General features: G+C 48.8%; 1 protein-coding gene and 1 long non-coding RNA gene across 3 annotated transcripts; one reads left to right on the top strand and one right to left on the bottom strand.

Moving 5' to 3' along the window:
- Positions 1–1,093: 1,093 nt before the first annotated feature.
- Positions 1,094–12,486, top strand: LOC137160112 (zinc finger protein RFP-like). Of its 2 annotated transcripts, none has more exons than XM_067558557.1 (7): positions 1,094–1,578; positions 3,063–3,125; positions 5,274–5,504; positions 5,832–5,854; positions 6,595–6,710; positions 10,111–10,182; positions 11,888–12,486. In XM_067558557.1, the coding sequence occupies exons 1-7, from the start codon at positions 1,162–1,164 to the stop codon at positions 12,400–12,402; spliced, it is 1,437 nt and encodes a 478-aa protein (XP_067414658.1). In that variant the 5' UTR covers positions 1,094–1,161; the 3' UTR covers positions 12,403–12,486. The 2 variants fall into 2 exon arrangements, with proteins under 2 accessions (XP_067414658.1, XP_067414656.1); XM_067558555.1 differs by having other exon boundaries at positions 3,063–3,158.
- Positions 1,304–3,687, bottom strand: LOC137160126 (uncharacterized). The gene is made up of 3 exons (XR_010921782.1): positions 3,603–3,687; positions 2,921–3,089; positions 1,304–1,425 (listed from the first exon to the last, which is right to left on the bottom strand). It is a non-coding gene; the product is annotated as an uncharacterized lncRNA (long non-coding RNA).
- Positions 12,487–15,951: the final 3,465 nt, after the last annotated feature.

Genomic DNA, 15,951 nt, shown 5'->3' with positions numbered 1-15,951 from the left:
GGTCTCCACTCTGTGCAGTCTGTGGTCTGTCAAACCATAGAGAGCATTCAGTGATCGAGATAGAGAGGCCAATGTCATTTGTTTCAGGAGGACTCTGGGAATCCAGGGTCAGACAGTGTCACTGAGACATGGAGGGAACAGCCCACTGGGAATGAAAAAATGGGCTTCTCTAGCCCCAGTCATCCTAGTCTCTATGACCTGGACATTCTGCAGCAAGAGAAAGTGCGTGCATCACACACTGGGCTTCTCTTGTCTTCCTCCTCCTGCTGCCTGCCTGGATTGAGGGACCTCAGGGTGGGCTCGTTCCCACCCAGCTCCTCCTGGGTCCTAGTGATATCCGCGCCTGCGCTTTGCCTCTGTGCCTGGCTTCTATTAGACTCATAGATTACAAGGCCAGAAGGGACCATCATGATCATCTAGTCTGACCTGCACATCACAGCCACAGACTCTCACCCACCCACTGCTGTTATGGCCCCTAACCCCTGCCTGAGTTAGTGACCTCCTCGGGTCATTATTTATTTGTATTTTATTGTTGTGTCCCCCTCCCCAACATTTTCAGTTATTTGTACTGAATCAGAATGGGAAGAAAAAACTTCCTGCAACACTAAATAAAAATTCATAATTTGGGGGAAATTTAAATGTTTCATTTCAATAAAATTGTACAAGTGATATTCTGATTTTGACTTTTTCATTTTATATTATAATTGATCATGTAATACAAAATAAACTTTAAAAGAAAATTGTTTCAAACTAAAAAGCCAAAGGGGAACATTTTAAGCTTGCTGAAAAGATTCATTTTATAAAAATCATCGAAGTGAACACATTCCCATGGAAAGCTTTCATTTCAACACAATTGCATTGTCGGACAGGAAAATTGTTCATTAGACATTTTTTTGACCAGCTCTAATTTTTACGAATGACTAAATAACAGGAGAGGTTGCAGGTATCTGCAATATTTTGGAAGAGTTAGTGTCAATTGGCAGTCATCACACTTCATTCAAAGGTTCTTCACAATCCACAAAAACAAACATCAGACCCCACCCAGAAAGAAAACAGCCAATGACGTGCAAAGTTTCAGCCCAGAACAGAATTCTGAGAAGGAAGTGAAACTAAAAACTCCATTCCTCTCTCTCGTCTTGTTTCTTTTCTGCACAAGCAGCCATGGCTGCTGTGAATCCAGCAAAAACTATCCAGGATGAAGCGACCTGTCCCATCTGTCTGGAGTATTTTAATGATCCGGTGTCTCTAGACTGTGATCATGATTTCTGCAGAGCCTGCATCACCCGGTGCTGGAAGGGATTCGGTGCAGACATTTCCTGCCCCCAATGTCGAGAGACCTTTCCCCAGAGGAACCTCAAGCCGAACAGGAAGCTCAAGAATATTGTAGAAGCAGCCAGAGAACTCAGCTTGCAGCCAGGGAGGGAACTAGAAAGAGAAAGATTGTGTGAGAAACACAGGGAGCCTCTAAAACTGTTCTGCAAAGAGGATGAAATCCCCATCTGCCTGGTGTGCGACAGATCCAAGGAGCACAGAGATCACACAGCCTTTCCTGCAGAGGAAGCGGTTGAAGAATTCAAGGTATGACTGAGCATTATTTTTATAGCCAGAGCCTTGGTAAACTCACCTTCCCCAGCATTCGGATTTTCTTTTGCCCCAGGCAGCCACCTGGTGAGCCTCCTCTTGGGATTTCAGGCCTATGTAGGTTTCTCAGCAACTCCTCCAAAGCCTCATGCAGGTGAAGTGTGGCCCTCCGTAAATGTCCTAAAGCTTACATGCTGGAATGAGGGAGGGAAGAACCCCTCCTCTCCTATACATGGTGTCCTGGGCAGTGAAGGACCCTTTCTCTGTCCCTCCCCACTTCCACCACCTCCCAATGATATAAACACCATGTCCAAACGTCTCCTCTCCTTGGGATAATCCCTTCCCTGAGCAGGCTACAGTCTAAATAGATAAAATAGATCGAGGGTGGGAGGGGAAACTGAGGCACAGAGAGGAAACTTGACTTACCCAGTGTCACTCAGCAGGTCACTGGCAGGGCTGGAAATAAAACCCAGGGCTAATAAGCCGCCGATCAGTGCCCTGACCACTAGACCATGCTGCCTCCGCACAAGCACTGAAAAATAATTAAGCAAGGCCGTTTGGAGGGAATGGTGCTTTGATAAACTGCCCAGGCCCAGCAGGAGATGGTGCTTCCCACAGGGATTCTGAACTCCTGTGTTGGTTCATGAGGGGTTAAACTCAGATGCCGGCCTGCACTAGAGGAGATCACTGGGCTAAACGCTGTGTGGACCCTCAGCACCTTGAGTACATGCAGAGAAGGGCTCCAGACCGCGCAGGTCCATGCCAGATACGACTGGGATTAGACTGGGTTGCAGCAAAACTAACCCTGGGCGGTGCTGAGCTGTGTCAGTCTGAAGAACCAGCCAAAGTGGTTCCATTGTCCTCAGGCTGCTCTCCATAGCGTGGCATTTTGAAATCTCTAGGACCCCCTGCTTCCGGGAGCTTTGATGGGAGCTGGGGAATAGCTACCCAGGCAGCATTGCCACTGGAAGGGTCCAGGACAGTACGAGGGCGAACGCCAAACATTGCTGCCAAAAATCAACATGTCTAACGGGGCTTGTCCTATTGCTCAGCCCAGCTCTGTCCAACCGGTGCAACTCCCGACAGTCCAGGCTGAAATTCAGTGCAAATTGGGCTCCTTGGAGAATTCCAGCCCATATTCTGAGCCCTGGTGGCACCTGGGATTTGTCTCTCTTTGTTGGTTAAACCATCTCAAAAACAGGATATTTCATACAGCTAAAAAAAAATCCCAGGATCTGACCTCAGCGTCATGTTGGTGTAAATCAATAGAGAAACCAGGTGAAACAATTCAAGAAGCCTGAAAATAAAACACTCCCAGTGTCAATATGACTCCACTTACTTGGTATATCTGATATCATGAATCCACTACATGTTTCCAGTTATCGATAGCGTGTTTGTTTGTTTGTGTTGGAAAAGATCATCCCCACTCTCACTCCTAAAAATAAAACTAACACCACTCAAAGCATTTTCTGTTTCTTCAGGAAAAGATTCAGGCCCATTTGAAGAAACTGAGGGAAGAGAGAGCAAGACTCGTGGAATTTCAAGTGAGTAATGAGAAAAGAAGCCAGGAAAATCTGGTAGGTGATCATCATTATTAACCTGCATTTGTAACGAGCTGAATAGAGGGTCGTTCTCAATCTGAGCAATGAGGAGAGGCAGGGGCAATCTAGAGGCTCAATTCTGTTTTATTTCAATCAGTTGGGGGTGCAGCAGAAATCAAATAAATGGGGAATAATCACAAGTAAATCAAAATTGGTTGTTTTAGCAGGAATTACTAGTTAGTCTTACACCATGAAGGTTTTCAATTATTTTCATTTGCGGATCCCTTTGGGAACTTCGAATGGAGGTGCAGACCCCTGTGGAAATCTAGTGTCTGTATATATAGTTGAATATGCGCAGTTAGTTTTCAGTCTAAGACTATCTCTACACTTGCTGCGATATTTGGTGGCAGTAAACGGGAGATACGCAGGGTACATAGAGTAGCTTGTGTATCTCCCGTCGCCTTCCTAACTTCTACTTACCGCAGTGTCTTCATTTTGCTGCGCTGACGGGAAATGCCCTCCTGTCGACGCAGCGTTACTCTTTTTAGTGGAGGTGGATTAATAGCGTCGATTTCTGGGTCAATTGATTGGGTCTCCACTTCCGCTCAGTCAATCTGGATAAATTGATCAGTTTGCCACCATCAATGAAGTCATAGCCTTAGTCTTTTGTGGACCCCTTAGACATAGTCCACAGACCCCCAGAGGCCCACGGACCACACGTTGAAAACCACTGCCCTACACTAGTGTAAACTATTATTCCTATCTACTGTATATTAACTATTAACTACTATTTTATAGGGAACAATTTCTATTTATGAAATAACAGAATTTTGATTTTAATCCAATGCACTAGAACCAAACCCTACCCTTACATGTTCACTCTTCAGTTTCTCAGTTTTCGGCCTCTGTAAGACCAGAGTTTAGAGACTGTTTTGTTACATCTTGAGGAACCCTATTCTGCAATCTTTGTTTAATGTTTTGAGTTTCATCTTAAATAAAGACATGTATGCCTGGATGTGATGTACTGGTTTCTTGACTGAACAATTATCCCTCTGATCCTTTCAGACTTACAGTCTCTTTGTGCTCTGACAATTTCTCCATTTCTGTCATTCATTTGGATGCTATCCAGATGTTTTGTTTTACACTCCTTACTATTTCCTTATTTTCACTACAGCTCACTCCCTCCTTATTTCTTAAATCTCTTTCTCTTTAATTGCAGTTTATCATTTATTAAAGCTTATTTCCTTGACATTTCACTCTTGTGAATGAGTGCTTTGTGGCCTTGGGGAATGTGGAATTTTGTCCATTGCTTCATGATCCTGGGATACTGTGTATGTGTGTGTGTACGTCTGGGTGGGTGTGGATGTCCAAATACAGAAGGCCTGAAAAATCCTCTCCCGAGTTTCATTCTCTTTTTTTTCTTCCCACCTGTCTGTGTCAATGTGGCTCTCAGTAGAGCTGGGCAAATAACAGATCTTTTTCATTGGTTGATATAAAAAAAAATATTGGATTGAACCAAAAACTGATTTTTAAATAAGTGAAATGTTTAATTTTGACAAAATCAAAATGTTTTCTTTCAGTTTTGACCTTTTATTTTAAAAATATACAAAATTGTATTAAAAACAAGGAAATTTTCTAACAAGAAGTCATTTAAAAATTAAAATCCTGGAAAAAAATGAGAAAAAGAAAATGTTTTGAATTTTCATCTATTTATTTTTGTAACAAAACAACTGCGTGACATTGGCAGGAAATCATGAAAGGTTTCAGTGTTGACAACTCTGCACTTTCCCTGGAAAAAATTTCAGCGCAGAAAATGTCACCCAGCTTTAGTGTTTTGTCCTGCCTCCTATTGCTTTTGATCTACATCTCCAAGGCCATCGATAATACACTATTTGAACCATGTCAGACATGGAAACATTGCTTTCTGAAATTCTGAGGCCAAAGGTGTGATATTCTAAGGCCAAGGGCCAAGGGAAAGGATGTGAGAAAATCCTCTCTCTAGTAACCACAGGGCTTTGTTCAGTGGCAGACAACTTAGAATTTGCAGAGACATTCTCCTCCTCCACACTCAACACTCCATGAAAGGACCCCAGACTCCATCCACGTCCCTGACCAGCCCTTTCCTTATTTTTTTTATATTTTCTTTTACAGAGAAAGACACAAACCGAGAGGCAGAAAATTGTGTCTGAATTTCAGCAACTGCAGCGGTTCCTGAAGGAACAAGAGCGACTCCTGCTGGCCCAGCTTCTAAAGCTGGACAAGGAGATTCAGAAGATACAAACTGAAAATATCGACAAACTCTCTGCGGAGATGTCCCATCTCACTGAGCTGATCAGTGACATAGAGGGGAAGTATCAGAAGCCAGCAAGTGAATTCCTGCAGGTGAGACTGAGTTAGAAACACTTCATATCCAACACAGGGACAGGAGAGATCCTAAATCATGGGCACAGGAGTCCCATGCATGGGCGTGGGCATGGTCAGAGAGATCTCAGTATAACTCAGTGTGCGCATTTCTGACATGAGATTTATTATTGTTCTTGGCAGACTCACACACACATTGATATTAGAGATGGAAAAGCCCCATTAGCTCAGGGAATCCATGGCCCTGGGTCCGGGACATGGCCTCTTTTCCCCATACTTGCTAAATCCCTTCTTTGGAATTGAAGTATATGTCAGGTGGGACTAATATTCCTTCTCTCTCTCCTCTAGGATATCAGAAGCACCTTGAGCAGGTACGTGGCTCTCTCTCACTCCCCCTCACACTTCACAATGCTGAGAAAGAGCTTGGAGATGATGTTAGCATCGCATCTCTCCAGGGCCCTGCACCAAAATGGGTGGGGAAAGTGACATTGTGGGTAAAATTCTCCCTGATAAACTTCAGCTTCATCCTGAGGTTCCCACCCTTTTATAGAAGACTCTGGATTTATCCATTCAGTGGAAAACACTGATCTAAAGTATTTTCTAGAGATGCATCCCAGGGGGACAGGCCGCCTCATGATTGTGGAGATGGAATATGGGCCTTTCTCTGCTGGGCGCTGGTTACCATTCAGCCCAGGGAAGCAGTGATCGAGTCTTCCCCCCTGAGGACTGTTTAGAGACCTAGGTGGAATAAGCTGTGGACGGGAAAGTTGGTGTATCAGTTTAATTCCTAGTGGACAGATATCTAGAACAACTAACATGGGAACCTTCTGTCCATTAGTAGAGCCCTGCAAACCCATGGATATCTGCTAGATGTCCCTGTGCAGGGCTCCATCCATCAGAGCATACAGGCCAAGGAGGAAATTGGACACAGAGAGACTCAATTCCCCTTTTATCCCCAGAGCTGATCTCTACAGGCCAGGATTGAAGAATATGAATGGGTCCTTTGGGGAAGGTTGCACAGCCATGGCCGGCGTTGCACCTTCTCGGAGGCTGGGAGAAGTAAAAAGAGTCACTAAGTGAAATATAACCATGTGAAATTGTTTGTGTCCAGGTGTGAGAAGGGGAAGTTCCAGCAGCCAGAGGAGATTTCTCCTGAACTGGAAAAGGGACTCAGTGATTTCTCCCAGAAAACTGTTGCTCTAATGGAGACACTGAGGAAGTTCAAAGGTACTGAGAAGGGATCTAGGATGGAAACTTAGGATAAGCCTCTGAGGGCTGGTCTACAGTACAGAGTTTTGTCGAGGGGGAGGAGGAGTGGGCTGATAGAAGGGAGTGAGAAACCGGGGTAGCTGGACTCCAGGCCCCTGGGGCGAAAAGTCCTGGTTGGCTTCCCCCAGCTGCAGGGAGGGAGGGGAGGAGTTCCTGCGGCTTCCCCCGCCTCTAGCTGGGGAGTAGGGAGTGGCAGGGGGGGGTGCTACCTGAAAGAAGGTGTCAGGGAGGATGGAGCTAGGCTGTTCTCAGTGGTGGCAGATGACAGAATAAGGAGCAATGGTCTCAAGTTCCAACGGTGGAGGTTGTGGTTGGATATTGGGAAAAGCTTTTTCACTAGGAGGCTGATGAAGCACTGGAATGGGTTACCTAGGGAAGTGGTGGAATCTCCATCTTTAGAGGTTTTTAAGGCCTGGGTTGACGAATCCATGGCTGGAATAATTTAGTTGGGGTTGGCCCTTCTTTGAGCAGCGGGTTAGACTAGATACCTCCTGAGGTCCCTTCAAACCCTCATTGTCTATGATTCAGAATATTATGATTCTAGTGCTCCAGAGCTGTTTAGCCTCCACAGCTGCAAACAGAGTCAGTGGGAACTGCAGGTTCTCAACCTCACTGAGAACCTGGCCCCAGGTGCCTAAAGGCCAACACTCAAAATCTAGACCCACCATTAAAGGCCATTTGATAAAGCCGGTCCCAGCCTATCACTGTGCTCTGGTCCCGTATGGCAGCTAGTCTGGGCCAAAGGGGATGTGGGGAAGGAGAAAGCCCCTCCCACAGTGTGAAGTATCCCTCCAGCACAGGACCCTCCCCCACAGACCCCCCTTCAGTCCCAGCCCTCCGGCACTTTCCATTGGGTACAGGCCCTGCGAGCCCCCCCAGCCACCCCGTCCCCATACACCAAGCTGGCTGCGCGACCTGCAGCCGGTCCTCTTTTGAACTGCACCGGGGGCCCATCTTTACATGTTCGTGCTCCACACCCTTCATCTCCTCGCCTTCATGTCCCAACCTGACACCAAGTGGCAGGACCTGTTGCCACCTGTAGAGGGCGAGGACCCCCGGTGGGCAAGTCTTTACTCCACCTTGACCCCACAGCCCGCTGCGGACATCAGTTGGCGGCTCCTCCATGGAGCCGTGAGCATGGGTGTGTTCCTGGCGCGCTTCACCCGTTGCCCCGACGCCTGCCCCTTCTGCAGCGTGAGGGAGACCCTGGCGCATGCTTATCTGGAGTGCGCCAGGCTGCAGCCCCTGTTCCGGCTTCTCCAGAACCTCCTGCTGATGTTCTGGCTGCACTTTTCCCCGCACTAGTTTTTATATCTGCACCCCCATCTGTCGCCCCACAAAGTCGCGGAACCTCCTCGTCAGCCTCCTCCTTGCTCTGGCCAAAGTCGCCATCTATAACCCCAGGGAGAGGAGACTGGCTGTGGGGGCGCCCTGCGACTGTGGGGCCTACTTCTGTTCCTCCGTCCATTCACGCATCTGGGCAGAATTCCTCTGGGCGGCGTACGCTGGCTCCCATGACACCTTCCGGGAGCAGTGAGTGTTGTCCAGGGTTCTCTGCTTGGTGTCCCCTTCCTCTTTCCTCCGATTGACCCTTTGACCATCACACCCCTTCCTGTTTTTTCATTTGTTGTCCCACGAAATCAGATGAGTCCTGGGTCTGGTGGCTCCTCCCCTTAGGCTGGGGAGAGGCCTTTAGTGGTGGGCAGGCCTGCAAATAGTAGCAGCTGCAGACACTAGGAGAGTTCCTGAGAGGTCTGGGAATGGAGGGGGTTGGTAAGGGCAGGGTTGAAGCGGGAAGGGTGGATGAGGGATAGAGAGATGTGGGCAATGTAAAGCTGGGCCTGTGACAGTCTGCACACTGGCCAAGAAACACGGGGGCCTTTGTAGAAGGGACGCAACTGGCTGGCTTCAGAACTTCCTCAGCCTGTGCCAAGGTCTGCACCGGCCCCGGCAACCACTGAACAGCAGAGTCACAAATTGCCTCCCTCTCTCCTCTTGCCAGTACAGGGTGAATCTGGCCCATTGAGGCAAACTTCCCCCTGCCTCAATTTCTACAATAATAAAATGATTTTATTATTATTCACATTTCTCCCTCTGGAGGACGAGGGCCCCGTCGTGCTGCTCTCTGTAGAGATGCTAAATAAACAGACCCAACAGCTTACAAGTCAAGCTCTGATTTTCCAAACTCTTAACATTCTGTTAATGTCAAAGGGACCAAAGTGGGTAAAGTTACTTTTCTGCCAAAGTCTTTGCATGATCTGGGTCTAGGACTCTAGATTATGACAAAATGGAGTAAGTGATGAGACAAACCAAATGGAGTCTGTAAGCAGGGAGGAAAAAGTACATCACTTATCGATTCTATGGCCTGGGATGGTTGTGCGGCTTCATGGATGCTGATTCCATTGGTGGGAGATGCCTGAAGGATAAAGGAAACACATTCCGAGGGGTAGCCGTGTTAGTCTGTATACAGCAAAAAAAAGTCCTGTAGCACTTTAAAGACTAACAAATTTAATTTCTGCAGACATAAGCTTTCGTGGGCTGCAACCTACTTCATGGTATGCAAGAAACAGAAATCAGATAGGGGGTATATATATAAGTCCAAGGGTAAGGAACAACAATGGGGAGGGTAGGTGTTAGCAAAGTCCATTCAATTAGAGTAGATGAGGCCTATTCACAACCATTGATTAGAAGGTGAGAATGTGTGAACAGTGACAATTACTTCTTGTAATGAGAGAACCATGCCACGTCCCTGTTCAGACCCAGTCTGATTGTGTCAAGTTTGCAGATCAGTTCCAGCTCTGCAGTTTCTCGCTGAAGTCTGTTTTTGAAGGTTTGTTGTAGAAGTATGGCAACTTTCAAGTCAGCTACAGAGCGTCCTGGGAGATTGAAGTGCTCTCCCACTGGTCTATGGATGTGACCATTTTTTATGTCTGATTTGTGTCCATTTATTCTTTTGCGCAGTGACAGTCCGGTTTGGCCAATGTACATGGCAGAGGGGCATTGCTGGCACATGATGGCATATATCACATTAGTAGATGTGCAGGTGAATGAGCTCCTGATGGTGCGGCTGGTGTGGTTAGGACGTGTGATGGTGTCACTAGAGTTGATGTGTGGGCAGGGCTGGTAACGGGGTTTGTTGCAGGGATAGGTTCCTGGGTTAGTGTTCTTGTTGTGTGGTTAAATACCTGAGTGTGTCTCTGGGCCTCTCTGTCTGTTTCTCTGTCATAATTAAAACACAGTTAACTCGTATATATATATATATATATATATATATATATATATATATACACACAGGTGGGAATGCTGTTATAAATATGAAACCCTGAAATTTCATCTCTTTTATCCTTTCCCCCTCCAGACACTCTGCTGTCTGCGCTGGACACAAAAAGAGGGGAATCCCTAGGATCAATCAGACAAGGAGAAATTGCAGGTGAAGATTAGTTTTAAATTGTCAGAAAGTTCCCATGAAACATTTTTATGACATTGTTGATAAAATTAAAAACCAACCGACACCAGCCAGGACACACAGAGCCCTAAAACTAAACACATGAAATGCTACGGGGATCCCAGCTGAAGTCAAACAAACAATTCTAACACTAACCTCAGTGCTGCCTTCGTGCCCACGCTGATGAACAGAAACACTAGCACTGAGCTGCCCCAGAACAGAGCTCTCTCCCCTGAGGGCTGACACATCCCTCTCCTTTACCCCGGTGCAGGGGGGTCTCCCCATCGCTCTTCTCCAACATCCTCCCTTTCCTCTGGGCAGGGCTGGGCTCTCCCATTGGAGCGTCTCACTTCTTCCTGGATTGAGGAGATGCTCTTCCTCGGATGCTGGCCCTCCTCTCCCGTCTCTCTAGGCTGGGGCTGGGGCTACCTCACCCAATGCCATCTCCTGCTCTCTGGTCTTCATTGGCTCTGTCCCAATGCTGCATCTTCCTCTCTGTTCCCTAGCCTGAGAGTGGAGGATGCAGTTAGGCGAAGGAGTTTCCCTCAGGGCAGTGGCGTAGGGAGGGTCTCCGGCGCCTGAGGGCCAAGCCTACATTTGCGCTCCCCTGCCTTCTGCCCCCCCCTCGTGTACGACAGGAGGAGTCCCAGTGTGATCCCAGCTGCCTGGGGAGTGGGGGTCTCTACCTGCCAGGGGAGGGGCTGCAAATACAGGCTTGGCTCTGCCACCCTCCACTCCCTGCACTTCCCCGGCACCCGCCTCTCCCGCTGCAGCCCCACAGCCCAGCGCCTGCTTGGACGGGGGTGGCCTCACCCCCCGACCTGGGTGGGGGGGGTGGGCAGGCCCTTCAGGATACATAGGGCGGGGGGCGCAGGAGCGAAAGCGGAAGCAGCCGTCACTTGGCCTCCTGTCCCCTCTGCCCGTCGCAAAGGGCCAAACTGGCGCTTCCCCCCTGCACTTGCCCACCGCTCCAGCCCGGTGCCAGCTCACACGAGGGCGGCCTCACCCCCTGCCAGCCTGGAGGGGAGCGAGAGGCGCCGCATCAGCCCTTCAGGATGGGTGGAGGGCGCAGGAGGCTGATGGGTGGCTGCTCCCGTATCCGCTCTTGCGCCCCTCCCCCGCACGTTGTGAAGGGCCTGCCCAGCTCCCCCACCACCAGGCTGAGGGGTGACGCTGCCCCCCATCTGAGACAGCGCAGGGCTGGAGTGGCGGGCAAGTGCGTTCCAGGCCAACCCTTAATGGAGGGCAGGAGGTGCAGGAGGCTCTGTGCCCCATAGAACCTGCTGCGTGCCCCAGCCCGGCATTAAGGGATGCCCGGCACCCCCCAGCATTGTGGGGGCCTGCCTCCCCGCAGCAAGCCACTGCCTCTGGGGTTTAAAGCTGGTACCTGCCTTCTCTGCTCTCTCCTCACTAAAAGCTTCTGACCCCTTCCTTGCTGTGTCTGCTACTGTGAATGGAGCAGCCCCAGCAGGGGGAGCAGGAGCTGAAGCCTCTGAAAGCAAATGAGAAACAGACAGAGGAACTTTAATGACAGCTCAGCTCTGCCCAGCCTCAGGTGCCCAGGACAGAGGCAGCTCCCTGGATCCAGGCGTGTCCCAGCCAGAGCAGGGCAGCTGGGGAGTGTGAGAAATGGTCCCAGCCTCCCCCAGGGCTGAGCTTGGCCCCTAATGCTCTGATTCTCTCTCCCCAGCTAATGTGACTCTGGATCCAGACACGGCTCATCCCAAACTCGTCCTGTCTGAGGATGGGAAAAGTGTGAGCTGGGCAAACACACGGCAGCGAGCGTGCAACAACCCTGAGAGATTTAACACTGCGCTCTGTGTGCTGGGCTGTGAGGGATTCACCTCTGGGAGACATTGCTGGGAGGTGGAGGTGGGGGATGGGCTATACTGGGCTGTGGGGGTGGCCAGAGAGTCTGTGAGGAGGAAGGGAGGGATCAGCTTTAGCCCTGAGAAGGGGATCTGGGCTGTGCAGCAGTGGCTGGGTCAGTTCCAGGCTCTCACCTCCCCTCGCACCCCCCTGTCCCTGAGCTGGGTCCCCAGCAGGATCCGGGTGTGTCTGGACTGTGACCGGGGGCAGGTGACATTTTTCGATGCTGGTGACCAGGCCCCGATCTTCACTTTCCCGCCGGCCTCTGTCCCTGGCGGGAGAATCCGCCCCTGGCTCTGGGTGGGGTCGGGAACCTGGCTCAGCCTGTGTCCCTGAGACACTGATGACCCTCTCTAGCCTCACACAACCTAGTCTCTATGGCCCTGGAGGACTCCCATCTACCCAGGTCCTTCATCTCTATGACCCTGGAAGCTTCTTCCCCCTCCCTGCAGCATGAGGGATGGGAGGGGGAGGTGGCTGAAGAACCCCTGGAGCTGCAGAGGGGCCCTGAGGGGCAGATGTGGGGCTGGGCAGGGGCAGAATTAACAGCCGGGCTGGGGACAGGCAGACGTGGGGGTGGCCGGACCCAGCATTAATTAATGAGGTTTGGGGGGTTGGGAGAAGCTGGAAGCTCCGCAGCGGCAGGGAGGGTTTGTACAATCTGTGGGGTTAGATCTCACTGGGGCTCCCAGCCAGAGCTCCTGCCGCAGGGCCACAGTCACCTTCCTCTGTCGCTGCAGGGCTGGCACCACAGTGATTGTCACACACACGCAGGGGATGGGCAGGGAGAGTTCAAAACTCACAGGATCACCCAGAATACAGCCTATGTTGGTTTGAAACATGTTTTGCAGGTTCAGTTTCCTGACTTTCGGTTCTGACTCATGATTTTTAACTTCTGGGGCTGGCAATGCTGCTAAGTCTCCGGGGCCAGGGTGGGTTGAACCAGAGCAAATAGAGGAAACAAATGGGAAAGATAAAGTAAAACAAAATAACCAGAGAGGCCTGGAGAAAGGATGTAAAATAGCTATGAAAACAATGAGAGGAAAACACTCTGAAGAGGGGAACCAACCAGAGGCAGCGAGAGGGGAAGGGATAAACTCAGGCAGAGAATGGAGAACGTGAGGGGCAATGATCTGTGACAGGGACCGGAGGAGAGTGGAAGAGACACAGAGAAATTAACAGGATAGGAAATGAGGGCTAGAAAAAGGGTGAGTAAAAATGAACAGTATGAAAGAAAAGGGAAAAGAAAAGGGACAGAGAGATTTATAAAACATCCTGAAGATGCGACTGTCACTCATAAATTGCCTTTGATGTTGTTGCCATTTTAGTGTCACTAAATTTTCCGCCCAAAATCTGCGGGTCCCTTTTCATTGTTGTGGTTATTGAAGCTGCTTCTCAGCTCCTTTCCCCCATGCTGGGTATTTGTGTATTTAGGGTAAATAAAGCATCAAAGACAATTCTGGTTTGTTCTTTTTTAATTTTCCAGCTGCAATTGTTGGGAGGCAGAGCTGAGGGATTTGCTTCTCTACTTGGTTGTGTCACCCCAACGCCAGCAGGGACTATACTAGCATGTGCCTCTGATGAGAGATTGTGTTTTACTGTGATATGTTGCTATCCAGCCTGTGCTCTGTCTCTTGTACTGTCTATAGCCATGTAAATCGGGAATTCCTCAGCTGTGCTTTGTGGAGAAGTGGCTGAATAAGTGCTGCTGATTCTCCTCTTTGTTCCCAGAGTCACTGAACTTATTCAAAGGTGGCTAAAGGCATATGAAATATGTTGTTCACATTTCTTCTGCCCATCAGCAACTGCCGTTGGTTCCAGGGAGGTGTTCATGGGGTAGGACCGGCTCCGAGAGACAGTCTCTTCGTGTTTGTACACACTGGGATGCAGGTGTCTCTCTCTCATTGTACAATCTGTGTGTAGACAAGGCAAGTGATGGTTTCTCATGTTTCCACTGATTTCAAAGTGGAACCAGATCCGGTCATTAAGAGCTATGGCCTTTATTTATTGATGAAATCTCCAGAGACCCGCCAATCACTGCCTCCTTCCAATGAGCTATAAACATCGCAAGGACTCAGCTGCACCCGGCAGTGGCACATCTCTGGTTTCCCATCGCCCATGGTAACGCTCTTAAAACAAGGTGGGTGACCAGTATGACACTCCCAGGTTTCTGAGCACCTCCCCACTTCTAGTGTGAAATGGGCTCAACTCTGCCTGCTGCCGCCCAGCTCCCCAAAATGCACAGCCTCCGGCAACCCACGCCCAGTCGTGCAGGTCCCCACAGACAAAGATTTTCAAAGAACCCCCAAACCAACGAACAAAACCAAAACAATCGCAAAGCACACTGAGCTACCAAGTTCCCCTCCACCCTTCTGCTGTGGGATTTGAATCCTGTCTTTGCAGATCCCCACTGAGCACCTCATCACCTCAGCTCTGGGTGCTGCTCTGTGTGTGGACCAGCTGCCAATGTTGGCCCAGTCCTGTTTTCATGAAATACATGAAAGAACAGAGCCACAAACACCGCCCCTTCTTCCTACCAAGAGTCACCTCAGCCTGACACATTGTAACTGTAATCAAAAGTTAAAACCTCAACTGCCTCTTATTGTTCTACCCTTTGAAATGTTCATTTCAGCCTTTTTCAAATATCCATTTACTACAGAATAATTCAAGTCTGTTTTTACTTTCTATAATTCTATTTAAGATTGTTTGTAAAACCACTCCACTGACCATTTTAATCTGTTAATTTTACCCACTTTCAATATATTTGGAAACACCCTATTTTAAGTATAAGAAGCCACACTGTGAAATGTCATATACCTACCTCATTGTGAAAGACATGGCAAAAATGAAATAATGTTTGCTTTAAAAAAAAAAGTGAATTCTTCAGCTAGGAGTTGGCACTGAGTGATTGGAGTGTGAATGGCTGAGCAATTGAGGGGGGTGTAGACAGGGAGAGTTATTGAACAATTGGTCTGAGTAAGGGATGTCGAAACGTGATGAAGAAAACACCAGCCTCACCTCAAAGGTTTGAGGAAGGAAGAAAGGAGCAAAGATAATAACATTCACCACTCAACTGGCCGAAGAGGAGTCCACCCTGATAACATTGGAGTCAGCCCACTTCAAAGAACAAAATCTGATCAGGCTTGCAACAACGTGGGGGATTAAGGATCACACCAAATGCAGCTACAGCATGACAGTGCAAAACCCATAGACTGACATGGGGTCTTTTCCTTTTAAAATGGGACAGAAAGATAAAGGCTGGAGGTTTGGGTCTACATCACGGCACCAGCCAGGAGTACCAATGTGCATCAGCAGAACCTTGCTCCTCACCCTCGTGCTACAGTCACCTGGCCAGTGACTATCACCAGCACCAAGAGGCTGGTAACTATAAGACCTGTGAGACCCCTATGTCTGTCTGTCTGTCTGTCAGTGTATGCCTGTCCGTGTAAATGAAAGCACCAATTGAAACATGTGTCAACAAAGTATATTTTATTAACAAGAATTCCTGTAATTGTCGTATTGATACAATGTTGATACTGTTTTTCTAGCATTTACATTATTGATCCTATTTCAGGAAGTAAAGCTATTGATGTGGTTACAGTGTTGATCCCTTTTCATTGATACTATTTACCAAATTTCTGTATTCACAATAAACGTGGCTTGTTGCCTTATCCCCTGAAAAAGATCCTGGGACATTTGTTGTTTGAATAACAATACCTTTTAGCGCTCACCTGGGGTGTGTGAGATTCCCTGTTCAACCCCCATTTCCTCCACTGCTCGAGGGAGAATCGAACCTGGATCTCCTACACCCCAGCCCACTGGAGCCCAGCCCCGCAGTCCCCAGTCCAGGGTCACTGGCCGGACCAGGTGTCTCCTGCCGCTGGG

Source organism: Emydura macquarii, unplaced genomic scaffold (genome assembly GCF_026122565.2).
Source record: "Emydura macquarii macquarii isolate MOO-44397 ecotype Brisbane River unplaced genomic scaffold, CSIRO-AGI_Emac_v2 contig_2140, whole genome shotgun sequence".
In the NCBI taxonomy this organism is placed as follows: domain Eukaryota; kingdom Metazoa; phylum Chordata; order Testudines; family Chelidae; genus Emydura; species Emydura macquarii.
This window is presented reverse-complemented; position numbering and strand designations above follow the sequence as displayed.

Coding starts and splice junctions, on each gene's coding strand:
- LOC137160112 (XM_067558555.1), top strand. CDS start 1,162: ATGGCTGCTGTGAATCCAGCAAAAACTATCCAGGATGAAGCGACCTGT. Junction 3,159..5,273: donor AAAGAAGCCAGGAAAATCTG/GTAGGTGATCAT, acceptor TTTCTTTTACAG/AGAAAGACACAAACCGAGAG. Junction 5,505..5,831: donor CAGCAAGTGAATTCCTGCAG/GTGAGACTGAGT, acceptor TCTCTCCTCTAG/GATATCAGAAGCACCTTGAG.